Below are 23692 nucleotides of genomic sequence, written 5' to 3' on the forward strand. Positions count from 1 at the left end.
TCTTTCGTAATATTCCACTTAACCGGGCTGTGAAGAGAGACAAAGGCTCAGGGTCAGCCAGCGGAGACTAAGATTCGTATGATACGATAGTACGATGGTTGTTTACGCGGACGAAGGAAGCATGGAGGATGGAGTGTAGGATCATGGATTCATGGATGCCAGGCATTCCTTTGGCGCCCGCGGACTTTGTGATCAGCCAGCGTCTTCCGTGCTGGTGCTGAGCAATGCCCCGGCCCCCCTGGATATCCATCATGGGTGTCGCCCCTTCCCACCAGAAAGGAAGGAATTTCAGATGCACCACACGAGGGTCGTTGCAATGTGACGCTCAGCCTTCAGTCCGGCCTGCTATTGGGCCCAGCATGGGGCTGACGGAGTCAGTTGGTTCGGACTATTCTCATTCATCTCTCGTCTACGACTGAAGTGTGAACACCAGCAGTTACAGCAGCGTAATCATTCTGTCCGAGACCTTTTTTCGCAGTCTTTCTTCGTCTCCCGTCCCTTCCATCCCTCTCTGACTCACCAACAGCGCCCCCCCCCCCCGTTCTTTGGTTCGCTCTGTTTCGTGGCCTCCTACTGGTCCAAACGCCTGGGAGGCAGTCACCGTCCACCTTCCACAGCTCCGTCCCATGCATCCACTTGTTCCCTTCCTCTTCCCCCCATCCATCCCCCCGGCGGCCGCCGCTGTGACATCAACCGGTATTTCCCAATTTCACCTGCCTGCTAGACAAAAGGAGGATCAGCCCTAGGTTTGGACCTGCGTCCGGCTCAAACTCAGTCCGTCGCGACTGGACAGTGGACACAGACTCAGACTGCTCCGGATGGATCTAACCTCGTTCGACCGTCACCCTCACCCTGGCCTGCTGCGGGCGGAGCTTTTCCCTCTGGTTTGGGCGCCATTATTTGCTGGACCGACGAGCATGTCTTGAGTCCTTGACTTCATCATCCATCTTATCGCAATCATACATACACTTTTCGTTCCTTTCACCTTTTGGTTAATTTCCGTTTCCTTTTTTAATTATTATTATTATTTCGAAATTTTATTCAGTTTTAAATTTGGGTTCTATGGATCTTGTCTTCTATACTAAACCGTTTCTTTTTTAAAGCCTGCTTCCTATTTGCCGTGCTATTATTTAATTAATTTTTAATATTTCCTCTCACTTGCCCTTTTCATCCGGTCTTGTTGCTTGCAATTCTGGATCACAACTCCATCCCAAACTCGCCTTCCCTATACTCCTAACTAGTCACTACCTGCTTGTTCTATATGTATGACATGGTGGCCTAGGTCTTTCCAACTGCTATGCCTTCCACCGTCTCAGCCCTGGACTGGCCGACTGTCTTCACCCCTTCAACGTGCCTTCATTCCTTTGGCAGGACATAGTTCACAACAACATTCACTGCTGGATCCGCCTTGTTGCTACTTGGGTATACTACTAGTGGTCAATCAATAACACTTTCACCTCAACCACAACACCCGTCCTCAATGGGAGTTCCATGACTTTCGAGCAGCGGCCGACTCTCTCCTTCCTCTCTTCTCCCTCGTCTCAGGTTCTCGCGGACCTCCATACCCTGCCATATGTCTCTCCCGGTTCCTTCAACGCATTTGTATCTCTCTGCCCCTTCATATACCCCGACGCTTCCCCACGACTCCCGGACTGCCGGTACCGCAAAGCAACAGCTTCAACATCCGTCGGACCTGCCTGATCTGCCCTGGACTGCTCCATTCCGAGACGGTCTTCCAACACCGCCAGGCGACATGAATGGCGTCGCCTACAGCAACATCCATCCGTATGGAGCGAAACCTGAAGGATACGCAGTTCCAGTCTACAACAAGTTGCCCTCCTATCCGCGGATGAACGCCGACTTCCTCTCTCGCATGACCCAGCAGCCTCAACCTCAGAGCCAGCCGCCGAGCAAACAAGCACCGACGTTGGAAACGGACAACCAGGCGAAGGCCGAGGATAGTTCCAGACCGTCGTACCTAAAAATACCTTCATCCATCAACAATGGCAAAGGAAACCTGCCGGATTTCGCAGCTCAGGTAGGAATGCTGGAACACAACGAATTGATCTCAACACTGACTTTGCTGCAGATGACCTGCTTGTTCTGGTTTGAGATCACGCCGAAGCTGAAGGATATTGAGGACCGCTGCAGTCAGGGCGCTTCGCTTTCTCCTGAAGCAATCCCCTCAATTGGATTCCAGAAGTGGTTGTCGAGCATCCTATCGACAACGCAAGTGAGCCAGAATGTCATTCTGCTAGCTCTTCTCTTCATCTACCGATTGAAAATGTCCAACCCTACGGTGCGTGGAAAAAAGGGAAGCGAGTATAGGCTGATGACAGTTGCGCTCATGCTGGGCAACAAATGTGAGCTGTTTCCTCCATTTCGTCTTTCGTGCGTTGTGCTAATCTGGTACAGTCCTTGATGACAATACTTACACGAATAAGACTTGGGCCGATGTGTCTAGGATATCGGTCCAAGAAATTCATGTCATGGAGGTGGAATTTCTGAGCAACCTTCGATACAACCTCTACGCATCGGAAAAGGAATGGACGCAGTGGCATGTCAAGTTGGGGCTATTTGCGGATTTCTTCAACAAAGCACCCCTGGCGTCGGACAATATCCCAACACCTCCCATCCATCGTCTATCGCCCAATTTCGGACCGGCGCGGGCTCAGCTGTCACCGACTTCAACCACGAGATTACCTTCACCCGCGACTGAGGTCCTACACCCGCAAACCTGGGCTCCGGTTAATGGACCTTCATACGGTGCAGTTCCTCAAGCCGCGAGCGAAATGCCCCAGGTCAGCTCTCGGAAGCGGCGTTACGAGGAGCCTCTTGAAGAGCAACATCCGTCGAAGAAGATCGCTTTGCCTAATGCTATACCTCTTCCATCTTCAACTCTACCAGCTGCAACTCAGATGACCGCGCCACCTTTGCCTCCTATGCTAGCACCAAGTTCAGCACCGCCTCAACAGAACCAACAGAGTGTACCTGCCCCGGCTCCACGGTTGCCACCCAGCACCTTTATGCCGAGCGTTCCGACATCCATCCCTCAGCTTCCTGCCGCACCCGGCCGCCCTACCATGCCTCGCGTCTACAATCCTAGTTCTTGGGCACCGCAGGCTCCCCCGTCGAGCGCGCCGCAAGGACTTCCAAATGGTGGAATGACTCCGGCATTTTCGTTGCCTGACCCTTCCAGACATCACAGCCCGTATCCTGTGTCATCGGCCACGATTTCTCCAGCTGTATCCGCTTACGCAGTCCACACTCCTACCACCCACCTTTCTCCATCCTACTTCTTGGCCAACAGGAACTCTCCATACCGCCCTGTTCGAAGCGTCAACACCCTGCTGATTCCTCCACCGTCGGCTTCTCTCGAGCAACAGCGCGCCATTCCGTTTGATCATATGCACTACCAGCCGCTCGGAAAGTCGACCGCGGAACGCAGAACTGGCTTACTCCCCTACCTTCATCACGACGCATGGCCACAGGGGCCCTATATTCCCCCCAGTTTTCACTCTACACCTCACTATGCAGGTTGAGTCACTACCTTTTACGCCGACAAACGATTCACGACACTGCACCCACCTACCATCGACATCTCGTTCCCATTTGTATTCCAGCAAGACTTTACACACTGTACAGTTACATTTTTCTTCGTTACGACCTCGCATTTATATGGCGTTTCGGCATAATAGATGGTATCCTATGCAAGAAGCACTGCATGCATTTTCTTGGGGATATGGAGGTGATCTGCTTTATCTTTCTACCTTGTTCCGGCTACAGCATCACCGTGGCGTTTACTCCCTCACTGCTCACAAGCAAGAAATTTGAATTGCATGATATGTCAAATAGCTCAGGGCCAATTGGCCGTATCACCGAAAAACTGAGACTTCTTGAGAGCATTCTCGATTCTGTTGCATCTCTTCTCCCTGCTTGTAGCTGAGTAGATACTGATCGCCTTCCGCTCTGATTCTGCCGTGGTCTTGGGCGGTGGACTGATGTGCTCAAAAAGACCACGGAGTACGGAGTATAGATGGTATTGAGACACGACATCTACCAGGATATAGAAAGTAATTTCACCTAGCACATGCTAATAGCAACTACTGTATATAGCACCTAAATACTCTCCAAGATCATCTTGTAGACTGCGAGACCGTCTACAACTAACCAATCCTCACCAAACCACTCACCCGGCCCGATTAATCCTCCGCAATTAAAGCCTGAGGCAGCAACCCAAAAAGATCCTGTCACCTCCGTCCTCCGGCCTCAACCCATCGCTATCCCCAGCCGGACAGCAAAACACAACATCAACAATGCCACCCAGGCTCCAAATCCTGCCTCTACACCTGCGGGCCGTCCTCCCACGACCGAACCTCGCCCAATCGTCGCAATTGGCGCTGTCGCTGCAGCCTCAAACGACCCGCAATGCACACATCTTAGCCTCGCTCTCCGATAACCCGGGCGCCTACAACAAGCGCATTCGACGCGGTCGCGGTCCTGCCTCGGGGAAGGGAAAGACTTCTGGTAGAGGTCATAAGGGTCAGGGGCAGCACGGCAAGGTCCCTGCGGGATTCAATGGTGGGCAGACGCCTGAGATTGTTGTGCATGGGGAGAGGGGGTTTGTTAATATGTACGCTACAAATACCCTTTGCAGTTGAAAAAGGTGTCAAAAGAAGACAAGAGACTAACTGGTTTTTTGCTTGATTAATATAGCTTCGCTGCGGACCTCGCTCCCATCAACCTCGACAGAATCCAAGAATGGATCGACCAGGGCCGCATCGATCCCACGAAACCCATCACCGTCCGCGAGCTCGCCCAGTCAAAGTGTATCCACAAGCCTAAGGAAGGCGTGAAGCTGCTCTCCCGGGGCGTGATCACACCATCTTCACTAACATCCACATCAACAACATCATCCGCACCCGCACCCGCATCAGAAGAGCCACACCTCGAACTATCCCAGCAAGACCAACAAGCCGGAAAGAAACAAGGCCAAGCCCCCTTCATCCTCAAACAACCAATCCACATCGTCGTATCGCGCGCCTCGGCCTCCGCAATAGCAGCCGTCGAAGCCGCCGGCGGCTCCGTCACAACCCGCTTCTACACAAAGTCCTCCATCGCCCGGATCATGAAACGCGAAACCCACCCCTTCGTATCTGCCTCGTGGGCCGTGGAAAGCGGCAACGCGGCCCTGCACGCCGCTGCGGGTCTCGATATCGCTACGGTATCTAGTACGACCTCTGATTCTTCCGCCGCTGCTCCTAATCCAATGGTTGAAGAGGCCAAGTTCATGGCTGCTAAGGGGTACAAGTATCGTCTTCCGGACCCCACGAAGCGTCGCGATATCGAGTACTACCGTGACCATGCCCACAGGGGGTACTTGGCTCACTTGCTGAAGCCGCTCGAGGGACCCAGTTTGTTCTTCCGGAGCCCGGCTCTGAGGAAGACGAGCGCGGGCCCTAAGAAGGAGAAGGCTCTGCCTGAGAATAGGCTTTGGTAGATGGAGATGGAGATGGAGATATGAATGGGTCTGTTTTGGTATTAGGCGGCATTATATAAACATAGTGGGAGGAAAGGGGATTGTTGAATGCGGCTGCCTGTAACTATGTCTATGTATATTAGGTTCGATATCTACTTCATCTATTGTATTGTATTCCTTCTGCTTGATTAATTATCCATAACAAGAGTAGGTAGGGTAGACCTCAATTCTGTCGGGTGCCATCTAAGCAGTGCACGACTACGCTGTAAGAGATCAGCCGGGCAACACCTCAGCTGTGCTGCCATCCAAACTAATGTCATTATCTATTTCGTGAAGTAGTTGAGTCCCTAAGCTAAAGTAACCTAAAATGAAAAGAAAAGAAGCAAGAAGGTTAAAGAAGCAAAGAACGCTGCGACAGCGCCTCGATTTATTATACTATGGACAGGATACGATCTTCTTGTTTACAGTATGATATAGATACAAAGAGGGGAGCATAGGAATTGGGACCCCAGTGCCAAGAAGAGGCAGCGTAGATGGATGGATGGATCCAAGGGCATTCACAGTGACAGAACAGAGTTCGCAACGAAGTCGAGTGACCGATCTAGAACATACTCCATCCCCTCTTCGTCTCCTTCCCCAACCGATCCCTCTCCCGTTCGCCCCTCATCTTCCCCCGTCCATCAAGCTGCCGGATGCTCTCGATCTTCTGCAGCGCAAGCTCAAGTAATTCCTTCTTCTTGATCACATCCAAATGCCTACGGATGCGGGGGTCCTCGCGCGCGAACCGCTCAACCTCTGCATCCGAGAGGTGCCGGCCCAACCGCATATCCAGCTCGCGCGGGAAGTTGTAGTAGAATTCGGAGAGGAGCTCGACGTTGAGGAAGAGCACGGCGGTGGAGGTGAGTTTGTCGGCGACGACGTCGAGGAAGACTTCTGGGCAGTGGTATTTGTTCTTCTGCGTGGAGCATTGTTTGGACCGGATTGCCATCAGGCGCATTTTTATGATGTCAGCGCGGTCGCGGAGGAAGGCGCCTTCTCGGCCTGTTATGGATGGTTAGTTATAAACTTGATGATTGTCAGGGTGGAGGTGAAAATGGACGAACCTCGAGCAAGGAGGGCTGAGCTGAATCCTCCTGCACCACCGACGCCGTCGCCCTCGAGAACGACTTCTCCTTTCCTGACTCTATCGATGAATGACATGACGTCTTTGAGCTTCCGCTTGCCGACGCTGTCTTCGACACCCTTAAGCGCTGCTTCGCAAGCTCTCAGTTCCTCCTTTAGAGTCTTGCTGACATTTTCCCGCCCCTTGACCCATTCCGGATCTTCAACTTCGATCTCAAACTTGTAGGGCTTGATGCAGTTCTCGACTTGGTCACTGGTGCTGAAGAACCGGTCGTTGAGGATACTTGTACACGCATCGCCGATCTGTTCTTGAGCGTAGGGGTGGGCGGCAAAGGTAGAGTTACTTAGTAGTCGCTCGACATGGCCTTGGATAGCGTTTGCCACAACAGTCGTAGCTAGTCGGCCAATTCCGAGCTTTGTGAGGGATGATGTCGAGGCATCGAGTTTGCGGTGCCAGAATAGCGATTCTGGGTCGGCCTTGGGGAGGTCGCTTAGGGGATCCAACTCAGCCATCGGCGGTGATAGGTCGTCAATTGGCCGATTCCAGTACCGTTGGGCGAGAATGTCCATGACGCGCTGGTCCAGTTCGGCCTTCAGCATTTCCCGGACCTGAGGCCGACCGAAACTCTCGGCAAACGCTTTGAAGGAATGCTTGAAGCCATCAAGGCTTTCAGCAAGATATGATTCGGCACTCAGAGGTCGATCGTTGTACTGAACCTTGAACTCGTATGTCGCTTCCTCTAGCTCTTGGCTAATGGCATCCCTAGTACCCGCTAGGCTTGATGCCATTGTTTGTTCAAGAACGTGCATTAGCTTCTTCTGTAAAGTTGAGACGCCCACGGAGACGCCAGTCTCAGCGCCAAACTCGGCCGGATGTGCTGAAAAGTAGGCGTGCTCGTTCCTAAGAATCGCACTTGTAATGTTCCCACTGCCTCGGGAGAATAAAGCAGTAGTCTGAGGAATTCGAGAGACAACGCCGACGTATCCGAGACGTAGGGGGTACTTTTTGTCGGAAAGGATACTGAGGCCTCGTTCTGGATCAACGAGGTCCATCTTTGTGATCACACCGATTGTCCTTTCGCCCCGGGGGTCGACTCGGCGACTCGCCCGCAACGCAGTGGAGTTGGCCAAATCAACATCAGCTGCGGAGATAGCTAGGATGACGTTCGGTGTTTGGATGTACTTGTCGCAGAGATCGGCAATCTTCTGCTTCAACTCTGGTGGCTGATCGTGTCCGGAAACCTGGATGTATCCGGGGAGATCAATGAGAGACAGATCGGGGACGTTCGGCGAGTAGATCTGGAGCTGGATGGGGTCGTCGGAAACACAGTCCTTTTCTGGAACAGCCAGGTTCAAATCTGTCAACGTTCGTTGTATCTGGGAAAATTCGGTGATTTTGCCGAGCCCGAGGGCAGGGAACTCTCCATATTCCGCCTGTGCATTGGGTGTGTTGACCAGGGTGAGCTCGATGGGACGCCGGGTGACCATATTCGAGCCTTTCGGTAAGAATTCATGTCCGACAATAGCCTCGAGGACAGAGCTCTTGCCGGAAGACTGCGATCCAATGACCACGATAGACGGCAAGGTCAAAGAGCCAGACTGTCCGACCGTCTGAAGAATATTCCGAATTTCAATCATCTTCCTAGTGAGAAGCATCATCTGGTCGTTCTCCGCGTCCTTTCGACTTGCCTTCTCCTCGTTCTCCTGCTCATGCCCAAAAGCGGATCCAACAGCAGCACCCGTGGCAGCAATAACCGTCCTGCTTTCCTTCGGCGACTGCCCACCCCCACCACCAGACGACCCATCTCCCTGCGATTCCTCATTCATCCGGAGTATCTTCTGCAACCACTCAGGAGCCTCGATATCCTCCGTAGACCTCTGCCACCCCCGCTGCGTCTGCTCCGCAACACTCTGCAATCCCTGAAACAACCCCGACGCAGCATCCCCCGCTGTCTCCCCTGCGCGCTTAAACACATCAATCGCATAGTTCCCGGCCTCTGTACAAATCAAAATCAAACCATTAGCATAGCTCATCAACCACTATCTCACACTGCAATCTCCTCTCGGGAATCCACATACGCGTAGCCTGATACTGAAAATAAGCCAACCCGGCCACCATCGCCCCGCCAAACATAGCCGGCACCCGAAGCAATTTCACCGCAAGCTTCGGCAGAATGCGGGTGAAGGAAATCGCCCGCACAGCGGGGACATTGTTGTGAATGGAGTTTGCGCCGACGGGCCACGCACGACCGCGCAGCGCTGCACCACTCTCGGCTCGTAAGAGCCCGCCTGTTTGTGCGGCGGCGTTGTGGACATGTCGGGCGAGGTTGTTTGTCCGCAGGAGCGGAATCAGTCGGTGGGAGAGAATCCTCCCGCTCATGGTTGCGACGATGTCATACACAAATCATGTGGGGAGGAGAAGAGGCGGTCATCTCCGGGCTTGATGCCGCAGTTATTGAACAAGGTAGATATCGTGGTTATTATCTGGTTGGAAAGATGGATGATGCGGTAGCAGAGATAGGAACGTCATTATTGATCGGTCGATATTCGATAATCGAGGCGGAGGTCCCGTGATTGCGCGAGTGGCCGCTTCGACGTCCGGAATATTTGGCAATGAGTCACGTGGGGTCATGAACTGACGTGATTATTGTTGTTGGACAAAAAAAAAACAGGGGTTCTTTTTTCTTTGATTCTAAAGATTTTGCTTGATTGTTAAGCCGGGACTGCAATAGAAGCGCTTCTCGACCGGCGTTGTTGTGTTTGGCTCGGGTTGCTCGTTTGCAGTGTCGGAGCTGATCGTTGTCTTCACCGCGAATTGGATTGGAATCAAAGTACTGGGATTCTATATCTGCTGGGACACTTGTCCTTTTGCATTGAGAGATTTCTCATACTTGGAAGAGCTATATATCCATAATCTGGACAGAGTCAACAGACGATGTGTCGTTTTTTAGTGAGTCACCCCAACCATAAACCCCAGACCAATATCTAACCTCATCCAGGTATACAAGGGCAGCCACGAGATCCGTCTCAGCAAGCTAGTCACAGAGCCCAGCCACTCCATCCTTACACAGTCCTATGACTCTCGACTGAGACTTGTAAGGATCCATGTTCCAACCTTCACCACTTGCTCAAACGCTATTCTAAGCAAAAAACAGGACAACCGCCGCCCCGTAAACGGTGACGGCTTCGGCGTAGGCTTCTACACGGACCCCAAACTCGGTCCTGAGCCCTGCATATTCACATCGACAATCCCCGCCTGGAACTGCGAGAACCTCGAGCGTCTCGCATCCAAGACATGCTCGAACCTAATTTTCGCGCACGTCCGCGCAACGACGGAGGGCACGCTCTCCGATACAAACTGCCACCCATTCCAGCACAACACGCTAATGTGGATGCACAACGGCGGGATCGGCGCGTGGCAGTTCATAAAGCGCCGGCTAGGCGAGAGTCTAAGTGATAAGTGGTATCTAGGCGTGAAGGGGGGCACGGATAGCGAGTGGGCTTTTGGGTTGTTTTTGGATCTCCTTGAGAAGGAGGGCGTTGATCCGAGCTGTGATCCTGGTCCTGAGGGATTTGGGCAGGCCTTGCTGAGACGGGTGATGGTGAAGACGATCGCGAAGATTAATGAGTTTATCCGTGATGTGGCGGCGAGTCAGCAGGGGGTTGGGGAAACGAGGAGTCTGCTGAACTTTGCGGTTACGGATGGGCATACGGTTGTTTGTACACGGTACATCAGTTCCAAGACGGACGAGCCTGCGAGTTTGTATTTCTCGTCTGGGACGAAGTGGAAGGAGGGGAAGGTGAAGGGGCACTTTAAGATGGAGAGGCATGATAAAGGCGCGGATATTGTGCTTGTTGCTAGTGAGCCGATTACGTTTGAGAGGCGTGAGTTTCCCTATTTTATTTTCCCACCCTCCTTCACATTTGGATTTGTGTCGACTGTACTAATGGTTCGATTGCAGATAACTGGGTCTCCGTCCCCGCAAACTCAATCGTGACAATCCACAAGCAGACCGTCCTGCTACACCCGATCCTAGACGAGTTCTACAGCGAGGATCTCAACCATGACCGGTCGTCATGCTATGCCGTGTCAAAGGGTCTAGTCAGTACGGCGCCAGGAACGACGGTTCAGCTGCAGGGTGTGGATGCCAATAGGATTGCGACTACGGCTGCGACTACCACGCCTGATATCCAGGTTAGTGGGCCTGGTTTTGATGAGGCCCGGGCAGGGGCTAATGAAGGGATGCCGAAGAGTCAGCTGGAGGCAGCGAATCAGTGTGCTTTGTCGCACTGAGAGTGTGGATGGACATTGTTACTTGATTACTGGTGCTGCGGACGGTTCAAGAGCGTTGGGCCTTGCGGTGGAGTCATGGGCGTTGGAGTTGGGATGCAGCGTTGATTTTTATTGTATTGGTGCTACTTTGGTTGGTTAGCATGGATGCAGTCTTGCAGTGATTAGGACTATAAAAATGTATGCTCTATAGGTCACGTGTCATCCCCCGTTATGTTGGCATGCTTGAAATACTTCATGCCCACCCACGCAACAACAACCCACACCCACGACATGACGGCCGTCAAAATGATAAGCGCGGGATAATAACCCACAATCGGAAGGGTAGGATCATCCTCGAGCTCGGGTGGCGCGTAAGGAGTCTCACCGACATCCCAAGCCCAGCTCCAAACACCAAAGCAGCTCCCCATACCCACAGTAAACACCAGCCAGGTTACTATCAGTATTATCCATCCCCACCACTCCGTCTCCGAATAGTCCCAGCCCACTGTGTCTTGGCTGCCGGTGAGATCGACCACGTGCGTTGCGAGAGGTGATTTTGCACGGGTAGTCCTGTACTTCTGGTCCGTTTGTAACGAGTAATAAGAGTCCGAGCTCAATGCGGGAGTCGGAAGACGTAGGCCTGCGGCGCCGCTGTTGCTCGAGGTATTGGAAAAACTGTGGAAGGCACTAGTGCCGGTTGCTTTTCTCGGAGGGAAAGAAACGACGTCTTCGTCATCGGTAGTCACGTCTTCGGCCACGACATTCTCCTGAGACCGAATAGGCTGAAGACGTTGCGGCGACGACGTGGAAACTTTCCGGCCACGTTGCGGTGCGTCCATCAAGGTCCAAGTGGAGGAGCTACTGTTTTCCCCTCGACCTGGTGTCTGGCTAGATATGAACCCATCACTCGGCGATACCGAGTCCCCAAAAGATCGCAATCGAGTACGCGTAGGTATGGGCGGCGGCATGATTTGTTGCTGCTGAGCTTGCGATTGAATCTGCTGTTGGTCGGCGACATCCACAATTGGCCTGCCACTCTTCTTATCTCGATAATCAAATCGTGTACCCAGTAATGCCGTTTTCCTCAGCGAGCCTCTCCTCCTGCGTGTCTTCCTTTGTTGTAAGGCCGTCGACATGGCCGGTCTCGCCCCGCGTAGTCCGGACCCAAGGTCTTCATGGTCGTCGTCTGCCTCAAGATTGGATTGAGCGCGTCCTCGGTCTCGATCAGAGGGGTTCTGGCTAGCCTGCATCATGCGTAGAAATGATAGACGCGAGAGCAACGATCCTGAGGAACTGCGCTTGTGTCCGCTGCTCGCGCTGTCGGACCGCGTGCGGCCTGGGAGTTGGTCGTCATTGTGAAGGGACGGTGCTGGAACCGCAGCCTTCCCAGTGGTTGCATCTTCCATTGACCGGGTGGCCTTAAGAAGGTATCTGTGAGTCCATTCACATTGATATTGGCCAATTCAGTGCGTGTCGCATGGGCGGGCAGTGCTTGGTGGGCCATGCCAGGGGCAATAGGAGAGAGTGGCCTGGACTCCCGTCGGGCGGTCACTCTCGGTTCTCTCCCCGCAACTTCCCCAACTCTAGAAACCAGGGACAACGGATCGCCAACTCCTTGCTACTAATCGGTGAAAAGTATCTTTCATTCAGTTCAGGGCGTTCTTTGCTCAAGCCATGGTCAATGTGTAGGTGAAATGTCTCGCAAGACCAAGAGAGAGATAATCAGGACTGCTCGGGTATACTTCGAACCCAAACGGAACAAAGAAGATCTAGTCGTTAAATCATAATGTAAGAGATGCAGCAAAAGGAAACTTGAGTCGCTAGTTAAGACGGTAGATCTCAGGCAAAGAAAGGAGCGCTATCACACAGGGAGTCCCGAAGTGATCACAGAAAAATGGCAGGTCTTTCCAAGACCACTGGTACATACGAAAGAATACGATACAAATTCACAAAGACAATTTTAATCAGATACAAAGTCCAAAACGGGCTCGACCATGGTGTGGAACAGAATGAAGTACTTTTAGTTTATTCCGCAGGACGCTTGAATCCGAAGCCCAAGAAGCTTAGCTCTGATCGAAGTAGTGCAGTATCGTTCAAAGAAAGAGCAGAGAAAACCTTGGCTCAACAAAGTGGACTTGGGGTATTGGTGCACGAGAACACACAAATTTCATATTTCAGAAAACAAGACAATTCGAGAATGGGATATGGCGCTCGGGATCCAGTTGGCAATCATCAAAAAGCACAAGCACAGACAGAGAAATGGTCGACTCAAGATGTGGCAGTGGTTAAAGTAGAATGGAGATGAGAAGATGAGTGGAGAAGAAAAAGAAAGGCGTCGCTACCTACTTATATCGGAAAGGCAGGATGCCGTCAAGCCAAGGTCGGCAGTTAGGCGACAAAGCTATGCTTGGTAACCGCCAAAGCCATTTCCAAAATTGGCGTTATTCTGCTGGTTCCATCCAGCGCTGGGCGTGGCTTGTCCGCGACCGAATCCGGTATTTCCTGGAACCTGGCCGAAGCCCTGCTGAGCCATTTGCGCCTGATCCCAACCCCTTCCAGCCTGTGCCGGGCCTTAACAGATTGTTAGCCATGAAGTGAAACAGGGACAAGGGAAGGAAGAAGGAACGGTAATCACCTTGAGGAGTCATGGGGCCCCCAGGGCCACCATACTGAGGGAAATACGGACCTGGGCTGGAGTTGAACGGTGAGTTGCCCTGCTGACCAGAGAAGTTATCAAACTGGCCGGTAGGAGGACGATCCTTGCCCCACTTTTGACAGTTAGTGATCGAAAAGGAATGTGGAATGAGATTGAGTGACGTACGCTGCACTTCAAAGGACGCCCATTGACATTGTAGCCGTTCAGCTGGCAGATCGCGGAGGCCGCATTCTCGTGGGTGTCCATTTTGATAAAGGCAAAGCCTCTATCGGCTTGCATACGGGTCTCGATGACGTAGCCGAAGTTCTGGAAGAGGGGCACAATGTCGTTCTGCGTGGTGTAAGGGGTGAGGTTGCCGACGTAGCATGTGGTCTGCCACTGAGGGGTTTGCTGGACAACCATGTCGTAGCTTTGGATACCATGAGTAGGGAAGTGATGATGGCCGAAGGGCGTGGTTGGCGTCATTCCCATTGCCGCCATCGCCTGTTGCTGAGAGATAGAAGGCTGGCCCTTTTGGTTAGCCCAGTTGCAGCGGATGGCGCGCGAGCCGAGCCATTCTCCATCCATCGAGCTCAAGGCCTTATCTGCGTCTCCGCGGTCACGGAAAGCAACAAAGCCATAGCCACGAGAGCGACCCGTCTTCATGTCCCACATTACGCGCGCCTCGGAAACCGACCCAAAGGCAGAGAAAGCTTGTAGAAGGACCTCATCGTTGACTTCGTTGCTCAAATCGCCGACGAAAATATGGAAGTGGTTCGAGGTGTCCTCTTTGTTGGTAGTGTTCGACTGGTACGCCCAATTCACCCGAATCTCCTAGAACAAATATTAGAAGCGGTCCACGACAAGGAGGCAACAAAGGCATCGTTTCGCATACCGACTGATGGATTCGACGGCCGTTGAGTGTCTGCATGGCTCTCTCGGCGGCACCAGGATCGTCGAATTCAACAAAACCGTAGTTGGCTCCTTTGTTGTTGAACTGCTGCGGCAATAATGAGTAAGGTTTCAATGCGGGGCTTATCGCAACGCTGAAATTTGAGAACCTACGTTCTTGTCGGGGATGATCTTGACACTGATGACATGTCCGGTTGTCTCAAAGATTTGTTTCAATATATCTTCCGTCACCCGCGGGTCGAGGCCGCCAACGTACAGAGCCCTCTTGTTTGGTTCAGGGGCTGCACGACGCACATATCCGCCAGCGCTGGTCGGGGACACCATGTTTCCAGACATCGGCGACGTAATCGCGGTCGGGATGGGGTTGGTGTTTTGAGGAATAATCACGGGCGGACGAGGGGGCGGGGGCATGTGCGAGGGATTGGGCTGCCCGTTTCCTTGGGATGCATCGTACTGTTGATTTGGGCCAGCACTCGAGGCTTGCGGCTGATGGGATGAAGGCGTCGAAGCAGACACGTTATCCGCCATTGTTGTGGTAGGGATTTGCGATAGACGGGAGCTGGCTAGAGGTCAGAGTAAACGCACGGGCGAGGAGGCGATAGCAGCGTTCGTCTAAGAGATGGAAAAGGGTATGATGGCAATCGCCTGTGACGGAACGATGCAGGGTGTGACGCTGATATTGGAATTGGTGGTGGTCGAAGGCGGAAAAAAGCGACGCGGGGATGGAGGCACCCAAGGAGAGAGGGGGGGACTGAAAGGCAAACGAGCAGAAAACGTCGACTCGAAAAAGACAAGAAAAAGAGGCGAGAAGTGACGAAAGGAAAAAACGCTAGATCATACAATCAAGCAGCAAACAGATGTCGAGCAGGAAAAAAGACGGTGACAAGTCGAGGGGATGGTGGAAAGCTTTGTGATGGATGAAAGGCGCTAAGTGGAATCCTGGCTCCTCCAGCCTGCCAGGACCGCCCGGGAACCACTGGTTGAGTCTGGAGCGCCCTTATGGAGACGCGACCGATGGACAGAAGGCTCTCCGTCTCCCGTAGAGCATTTAAAATTGAGAATAAGCAAACTTGGGCTTGGAAACTGATGGAAAGGGAGCCAGAGGGGAGACGACAGCGACAGGGGTAGAGCAGCTGGAATGGTTCAGTTCCCTCTACAAAACGTCAAAGTACGATGGACGTCTTTGGGAACCATCTCAGGTACCTGGCCTACATCCACTACTATAACCCCCCCTCTGCGACCAAAAGTAGACGTGCATCAACCCTTTGATCTCTCGTTCTCTGCCTTCTGCGTCGTTCTTTTGGCTGCTGACTACTTGGGACTCCTCCGTGCTAGTGGTCCAAGAGCCGCCTCGGTGGGGAACCCTAGTCCCATCTGGGTTAGCGTCGTAGGATGGATTCTGGACAGGCGCTTAGCTGCTGCTTCATCTTCTCTGACAACATCCTGAGAACCAAATCGCCAATCGAACTATAGCATCATCTATAAATAAACAACTAGCCAGCTTGGTCTGCTGCACGTCTTATTTGTCTCACTTTTCAGATACCTTCAATCCGTTGGCTGTGGACGAAGCCCACCGTTTCGCCGAAGTGTTGCCGCAACCTTGAATCCATTCAGGGATCACAAGGCATTCATATCTCTTTAGGACGAACAGGCCAATGAACGCGCCATGACTTTAACAACCCTTGCGAATCCGGATTCGCTCGAAGTCCTAACGGCCATGCTGAATCAGACTGTGAGAAGTCCCCGGAGCCCTGCTTTCGTTCCAGGCTAACCCTAAGTAGCTGATCGAGACCGGCCGCTTTTTCCGCTCAGAAGGGTCCTTGCAGGCTCGAGCTCAGCTCAAGCGAAGCCTTCCTGTCGCGCAAGAGCAGTTCAACTCTGCATTGGATAACCTTTCCGAGCAGATTGTATGCAATCCGCCTTGAGTCCGGACTCTGACGAAAGCTAACCGAAACTAGTTTGTTGCAAAAGCTTTTTTGGAAAAAGAACATGAGAGTGTCAAGGCCCGGAAGGCTGCATTGCGCAAACGGCCCGCGGAGGATGTTGTCATGGGGGAACCGCAGGCGATCCCGCAGGCTGGACCTGCTCCCGAGCAAACGGCTGTCGCCATTCCTGTCGAAAGTGAATTGAAACCGATCGACAACGCAGCCAAAGAAGAACAGAAAACGGTTCCGGATCAGGCTCAGGCTCAGCAGGGAGCTGTTCAAACCACTGCGAAAGTAGATGATCTGCACGCGGGCAGCGCTGCCCCTGCGCAGGATGCTCAGAATAGCGGGAATCCTGAAGAAATCAATTTCGACTCACTATTGAATAATCAAGGGCCAAATGAATTTGACCTTAACTTCGATTTCGGAAATGACGGCAACGCGGGGAATGATAACTTCTTCAATGCAAACTTTGGCGAACCAAGCGCTGGCTCAGGTCCCGAGCCTGGAAATACTCAAATGTCAACTGCCGAATCGAGCCATGGCACTAGTGCGCTGCCGGCAGGAGGCGACGCTTTCGACCTTGAGCTGCAGATATTCTCCGATCAGCCCGGTGATCAAAATGAACCATTTGGAGGTAGCACAGAGGATATCATGGGGCCAGGGGAGTCCAGCTTTGATGATTTGTTCATGGAGAATGAGAATACCGGGCGAGCCGAGAATGGAGATGCGGATCTGCTTGGGGGCGATGGATTGATGCAGCTCAACGAGCTTGACGATAGCTGGTTCCAATGAAGTAAGAAACTCCGGATATGGATTCTATTCGCATGCAAGAGTAGCTTGTCTGAACAGGCGATGCCACAACATTGTGCTCGGGCGTTTGGGTGGGGGGTAAATCTCAAGGGAGCACAGCCTAAAACTCACCAACCCGGAGGCTTTTGTAGGTTAGTCACATTAAGGACATATTCGGCGTCTCTTAATCTGTTTCATGATAGAATATAATACATTTACGGTAACTTCAGCTAGTCTGGAGCCTTCCGCCTGCCTGCATATTCCGGCACCGGTATAAGTAACCCTAGGACCAGAGAGCGAGCTACTACCTGACAGTGATCGGTCTTATTACTACTGTCATTTACTGCTGTTCTGCCAGGAGTTGTGGGTCGCGGCGACAAATCGATCTGGAATCCATACGATCTGCCGGAGACAAAGCCGTTGAGGGGTGGAGATGGAATCATACATGGAAGCATATAGCAGAGACAAAGGCGTTTTTTTTGGAACAGAGCTACGTAGAACAACGAGATATATCTTGGATTCACCTATCGAGTTGCAGTGTTTCCTTGAGGTCTCGACCAGGCAATCAGTCCAGATATCGTCGCGACCCGTCCCGTCGAGGTCCGACTCAACTCTATAAATCAACAAGATCTGCGACACTTAACCTCGAAGCACACTCTATCAATTTGCAACTTCACCAAACAATGGCGTCTCTTCTTCCACCCTTGCCATCGAAGCCTGTTCGTCTTATGGCAGGTTTTCTCCCGCATGATCCAAGTCTGCATTCAGCGAGAGTTGCGGACCACGTTTCCTACAGCCTCAGATTCCACTGGAGCAAGTACTATATTTGTTGACGGTGCATGCAGACTCTGTATTCAAGGCGCACTCTGAATCCCTTCACCGTGACCTCTTCCACTCGGCCCCAATGACGATTGTTGGTTAGAGTATGACTGGCACAACTCTGATATGGCAATTTTCGGTTGTAGTCCCCAGTTGAACCAGGGCAAAGGGAGCTTCAAGTTGCAAGTCCTGGAGACTTGAGATTAGCGAAGAGATTGAAGGGCACATCCGCTGCGAGCTGAGACGGCTAGCTGACACGCTGGCCCAGCTCGGGCCCTCATACGCACTTCTCAAAGAAGACGCCACAACCCTAGATCCCGCCAGCCTCAACCTCCCTAACCGAAATGACACAATCCAGATAGACCTATTCCCCCAGGTCGGATAAGTCATACAAGCTCCCAGACCACAAGCTCCCAGCTGGCCAAACCAATTTCCGCAAGCCAGAGTCTGCGACAACACCAAGTTATGTTGCTTATGACCCACTCGGCACTCGCGTTCTGTGTAGACTCACTGGGGCAGCTTCAGAACAGCCTAATGGGGGGTTGACGAACTCAGATCACGGAGCCTTTGATTTATCCGTGCTCGAAGCGGATGTGAAGGACACCCTCTGCTGGAGGCGGATTGAGTTCACTAAGAAGATGTTTATCATGGGCTTTGAAACGAAACTGGAAGAATTCAGGCTGTCTGCGCAATCCCAAAAGAACACCAAGCTTGTCGTCCAGACTCGGAACATGATCAAGGGAATGGCTAACTCGGCTGAACTCATCACTACCCTCTTCCGGGACCGAAACGAGATCCCTGATCGTAAACGGAGTTTCTTGGACTCAGTCAGTCACTTGATTACGAGTCTTCTCGCCGTTGGTTACCTTCCGCCATCCCTGGCCACATCAATGCTAAGTGTATCAACTCGGGCGAAAGATCTTGGCTACAAACTGTTCGATGTCCTCGGACTTACAATCGTCTTCAACACTATCACCCTCGGCGCAATACCCACCCTTTTATTGGCAGGGTACTTCCTCTTCAAACTGGAAATCAGCAGTTGGGGACGTAACATATTTAGATATGCATTCGCAACACTGTTGCTGGCGTTACTGTGGCTTGCCGCATCGTTCATCGTCTGCATGATTTTCGATATGAACCTAGGATTATGGATGCCGTTTGGTATCATTGGAGCTCCAATAATGGTCTACGCATTTAAGCGTCTTTAACGGAGATATAAACAATCAAGAGCCAGAGCACCTAGCAGTGCAGAGGCAGGGAGTTTCGTCCACCATACTCCCTACTCATTAGAGCAACACCCCTGGAGCTCCTACAACTGGGCCATCACCTTCCTCGGCATCGCACATAGACGGTCCAAAGTCAAGAACTTTTTGACCTGACTGTCTCTTTGCTCTCGAGTCTGTCTTTTCGTTTCGAAGATATCTGTGTCTCTTCTTACTATCATTTTACTTATTCTTACCTACTACACTTCAATTATCATACTACATCTTCTGCCATAGAATAACGCAACCAACTCCATCCTGCGGCCCCGTAGGTACGCGTAATTCTCTCCATGAAATTTTGTATCTCTTTTTCCTGCAGTGGCCTAACGGCGCAAGTCGCCCCTGAATCTAGCTTCGAGCAAGCCACTACAGAAATAACTGTCTCGAACCCGTCTCACTCCTCCGATCTCCCCAGAAACAGTCTTCGACGGCCAATGCTCGAAACTGTCAACAGAGGTCGCGAGCACCCACTGTTCCATCACTAAATACGCGCTCTGAAGAGGCTCAAAGTCTTGAATAGGGGCATAGTATCGGTGGGTGGAAGCACTGGATGCTATTGCGGCGCATCTAATGGTTACCGGCGACGTACCAACTCAACCAGCTTTACAACCCCATTCCATCGTCCTAATGCCAATGGCCAGGGTAGCACTCGCCTCCGTCAATGGTCAGATCGGAGACTGTCCTCACAAGTACTTCTTATGGAGCTCCCAGCCCTTGGCAGAAATCTAAACACCAGTACGCTCTTCCCAGCACCGGAGTGGCATTGTGTAGAATACACACTGGCTGCGCTCTACTCCGTACTAGGTACAGTTTACCGACTTCGCAAAGAAGCAAAGGGAGGTCTTTGCCATCGACACCGACAACGACGACAGTTTCTGTCGTTGTCGACGGAAATGATATATTATTGAACGATGCCTATAAACAAAGGGCCGGAGCTGAAATCTTTGACAGTTACTTTGTTATGAGACCAAGAAGGGGAAACAGCCATCGTTGTCGGAGCAAGGGCACTTTCCATCTAGATTTTACGAGAGATCCATCCAAGTCAAGTTCACAAAGTCTCTGAAGAACAAAGCAGATTCGAGGTTGTACAGAACAATGTTCCTCTTTGAACCATGAATATTTGTACCAAAAAAAAGGATCTTTGAACGCCTTCAAGTATCGGGATCTGGAACGTATCATGAAAGACAAAGCAGGAACTAAGGGTTTTCGAGGCAGTTTCTTGGAAGTCAAAAGTTGATAAGGGGACACATCGGACAAAGAAGACTTTGCGGACCTCTGGCTACGTAAACCACGGATTTCTCTTCCTCTTCGATTTCTCTCAAGCAGTCTCCCGTTCCTCTCATTGTCAGAAATGAATCACGACTCGTTTAAACCGGCCCACAAGTTCACCGAGAAACAACACTCAGTCAACTCATGGCACCAAACCCTCTTTGCATCGTGGAGGGCCTCCTCCCAGATGACCCAAAGCCAGACTCAAATAAAGTGAGTAAACGGGTATCAACAGAGCTTTACTGCTTTAGATGCAGTATCAACACTGTCTGCTGTGGGTATAGGACATCTAAAAAAGCACGGAAGATCATCGCGATTTTTGAACAACCTGATGATTATTGGCAGATGCGGATCAAAGAATACTTCGCAGGCCTCCTGCAGGGCTCGCCAATCCATGACCTAGTTCTGTATCAAGCAGAAGACCTACCTGACGATCTTATTTTGCATTGGTGCAAGAATGGGAGGAGCTTGCTTAAGTGTGGCAGTGGGAAGTGGGCGAACAGGACCATGTTCTGCAAGCACCAACTATGGCGTGCGATTTACGAGGATACTAATACGCGAGTGTTCGACGATCCGGAACATAGTGATTTCTCTACGCCAAATGAAAACGATTCCCAACATGCGTTGTTTTACCGTGCAACCTGGGGACATATGGCCCTCACCGGTGCGTTCTTCCCCAAGTCTTCAACAGATGGAGTATATCAAATAGATACAGTACTGACGCGGGTAAGAATATCAGACACTCAATTTGCCGCGTCCCCTCGACGGATGGTAATGCCCATCTACTAGTAAGAAGGCCATCTTTCTCCTTGAAAGGTTTCCAAGTCGGTTCTCACCTTTTATCTCTTTCCCTGCTCCAGGTTCCTTCAGAAACATGGTCTATCAAGAGAGGCGTACTCTTGCAGCGAGGGTACCCTAGGTCCAACTTCTGCTATTGGAGCATTTCTCTCCTATCATAAGTTGTTGAATACCTAGTAGCAGCGTGGGTGACCTGAAGGTTGTATACGCTAATATATATATATTTTCCAATTTTTCTTAGCCCTACATCACACAGCAAGACAAGCCAACACAGCACTCTACCCCCCAAAGCTCTATTAATTTCGAATCCTATGGTCAAGAAGACATCTTCCAGGCAACCTACCTCGCTGAAGATCGTCTGTCAAGGCCAAAGGTTCGATATTCGGCATCGGAAGTCAAAAAATGGATGCACATGTTCAGGGTTTGCAGGTCCCTACTCCTAGTGTGGAATGAAACTCAGCCCGACAACAAATATGGCACACATAGATAGGGTTCAATTGCTTATAACCAGGATAAATTGCCATTCTTTGTCGCCACGAATATTCGGTCCGTAGGAGTGAGAGGCTTGAATTGATAAATGGATGCATGCAAGCATTGGGGGTTGACGTTGTTTTCGTCAGGTAATAAGAATGAACCAAGTCTACAAGTTTAGGCAGGTGTCTGCTCACTGACATTCATTTGTCAAGTTGATACAACATGTATAGTAGTGTGTTCGCTATAGATGCGATGTTTTGGTTTCTGCTTCTAGGCCTACCGTTCTGCCGAGTAATTTTCAATTTCGATACCGACTGCCAGCCATCGCATCGGTTCTAATCATGCATCCCGCAGCTAAAATGATAAACACTCCAGGCTTGACATCTGACAGACACCGACGAAACCGAAGTGAACCCGGGGCTCCGACCGTTCGCCCAGAAGAAGCAACCGACACTCCGGACTGCGATTGGCTTTCGAAGAATGAAGACCCAGACTCAGAGACAGAGCCCAGAACGCGTTCTTAGAATTGCAAAGGTTGCCTTAGTAAGTCGGGAAAGGCGATTGAGTGGTGCCCAAAGTTCAGGGCCCATAGAAGCGGGTGACAGATGCGCTAAAGTAGCCCGCTAGAGGCGAGACCTCGATCATGATGTCACCATCTGAGAGAGTGTCAAGAGACAACTGACGTGAAAAGGATTCCGCTAGATCCCCGCATTTATCTGTGACTACCTACAAGCATTGTGGTATAGTAAGGCTGGCTGCTTCCAAGGAATTGGCTGCGTCGCTGAGCTCGACGGCGGTGTTGATCGCGGATGGTGTACGTACTCCGGCATGTGCACGCCAAAGAGACTGCACGAGAGGCCTATGAAGGGAAGACATTCAATACTGTGGAGGACTGGGCTGGAGGGGCAGCTTGCCGGTATTCCCGTTTTGTTCTTTTTAGAATCCTTAAGTTAGTAAGAAGGCGATCCGACGTCATCCCGAGGAGTTCCCCAGCCGGCCAGACCAGGCCTGTTTGGGTAATTCTCGGATGCTTGAGCTGTAAATCATTACATGGGCATACAATGACAATAATCAAAGACTACGGAGTCGAAGCGGATATAGGCCACCGCCACTGATGCGGTGGGAACATCAGGATTAACTAAAAACAGTCGTCATCCTGTGCTCTCTCTGAGATCGAAAGTTCTTCCTCACGGAACGAACCAGAATCTCGCCCACCGGATGACCGGATAGCAGGCCTGCAATTGAGCGTACCGATCTTCCTCGGCCTCGTCATCTCCTGCTCTTGTTTGGATTCTGGCGCCAGTCTGATGATCCTGCGTCCTGAGCGCCCAAAGAAAAAGTCTTCCTTCCGCACCGCCTCACTCTTGTCATTCTTGTGTTTGTTCTTTTGTCACCCATACATCACAGACTCTACACAGTTTACCTGTCTTCAGCTCTCGAGACTGTATTTTTTCAAGGCTGTGCTCTCTCTCTCTCTCACTACTACTGAATCGCTGCCGTCCTAAACCACCCTGCACGCACACCACCATCAAGTCGCTCCTTGCGCTGTCGATCCTCCTCAGAAGGGAAAATCAAAAGCAACGAGGCAGAAGCGGCAGCCCAAGAGGTCGCACGACTCAGGTGCGGCTTGGGCAAGCGTAAAATTCGTACTGAAACCAATAGAGCTCCCCAATAATGCAAAACCGATAGCTCCAGCTCCAGATCTTGAAGCCGCCCTGCACCGCAAATCCCTCATTTCCCTTTTGCAGCGTCTGAGACTGCTCCATACTCCATAGCGGTAAGTAAGTTCAATGTTGAAACCTGACAAGAGGGTCTGCGTCTTTGTTTTTCTTTTCTGCGTTCTTTTTCCCTTTATTATTGTCCTTCTTTCCTTTCTCTCTGCAGGGTTTCTGGAACTTCAAGTTCTTTCCGTCCCTTGTCATTCTTATACTC

General features: G+C 51.5%; 6 protein-coding genes across 6 annotated transcripts; 4 read left to right on the top strand and 2 right to left on the bottom strand.

Moving 5' to 3' along the window:
• The first annotated feature begins 1103 nt into the window (after positions 1-1103).
• Positions 1104-3661, top strand: BDV17DRAFT_12813 (putative mucin). The gene is made up of 3 exons (XM_073754106.1): positions 1104-2038; positions 2090-2363; positions 2416-3661. The coding sequence occupies exons 1-3, from the start codon at positions 1574-1576 to the stop codon at positions 3540-3542; spliced, it is 1866 nt and encodes a 621-aa protein (XP_073621529.1). The 5' UTR covers positions 1104-1573; the 3' UTR covers positions 3543-3661.
• A 560-nt stretch (positions 3662-4221) lies between these two features.
• On the top strand, positions 4222-5648 carry BDV17DRAFT_249969 (mitochondrial 54S ribosomal protein uL15m). Its single transcript, XM_073756280.1, has 2 exons — positions 4222-4633; positions 4717-5648. The coding sequence occupies exons 1-2, from the start codon at positions 4317-4319 to the stop codon at positions 5498-5500; spliced, it is 1101 nt and encodes a 366-aa protein (XP_073621530.1). The 5' UTR covers positions 4222-4316; the 3' UTR covers positions 5501-5648.
• Positions 5649-5879: 231 nt separating this feature from the next.
• Positions 5880-9109, bottom strand: BDV17DRAFT_249971 (dynamin-related GTPase MGM1). The gene is made up of 3 exons (XM_073756281.1): positions 8681-9109; positions 6583-8598; positions 5880-6520 (listed from the first exon to the last, which is right to left on the bottom strand). Exons 1-3 carry the CDS (start codon positions 8979-8981, stop codon positions 6081-6083), a joined length of 2757 nt encoding a protein of 918 aa, XP_073621531.1. The 5' UTR covers positions 8982-9109; the 3' UTR covers positions 5880-6080.
• Positions 9110-9260: 151 nt separating this feature from the next.
• BDV17DRAFT_249973 (glutamine amidotransferase subunit DUG3) lies at positions 9261-11007 on the top strand. Its single transcript, XM_073756282.1, has 4 exons — positions 9261-9551; positions 9601-9696; positions 9757-10486; positions 10564-11007. Exons 1-4 carry the CDS (start codon positions 9537-9539, stop codon positions 10893-10895), a joined length of 1173 nt encoding a protein of 390 aa, XP_073621532.1. The 5' UTR covers positions 9261-9536; the 3' UTR covers positions 10896-11007.
• A 79-nt stretch (positions 11008-11086) lies between these two features.
• BDV17DRAFT_278790 (uncharacterized protein) lies at positions 11087-14949 on the bottom strand (the record flags this gene model as incomplete). The annotated part of the gene is made up of 6 exons (XM_073759595.1): positions 11087-12273; positions 13290-13445; positions 13510-13642; positions 13696-14343; positions 14405-14509; positions 14575-14949. 6 exons carry the CDS (start codon positions 14947-14949, stop codon positions 11087-11089), a joined length of 2604 nt encoding a protein of 867 aa, XP_073621533.1.
• A 928-nt stretch (positions 14950-15877) lies between these two features.
• On the top strand, positions 15878-17608 carry BDV17DRAFT_249979 (uncharacterized protein). Its single transcript, XM_073756283.1, has 3 exons — positions 15878-16153; positions 16203-16328; positions 16380-17608. The coding sequence occupies exons 1-3, from the start codon at positions 16088-16090 to the stop codon at positions 17139-17141; spliced, it is 954 nt and encodes a 317-aa protein (XP_073621534.1). The 5' UTR covers positions 15878-16087; the 3' UTR covers positions 17142-17608.
• The last annotated feature ends 6084 nt before the right edge of the window (positions 17609-23692 follow it).

Source organism: Aspergillus undulatus (genome assembly GCF_047715775.1).
Source record: "Aspergillus undulatus strain CBS 261.88 unplaced genomic scaffold BDV17scaffold_1, whole genome shotgun sequence".
NCBI classification, from domain to species: Eukaryota; Fungi; Ascomycota; class Eurotiomycetes; order Eurotiales; family Aspergillaceae; genus Aspergillus; species Aspergillus undulatus.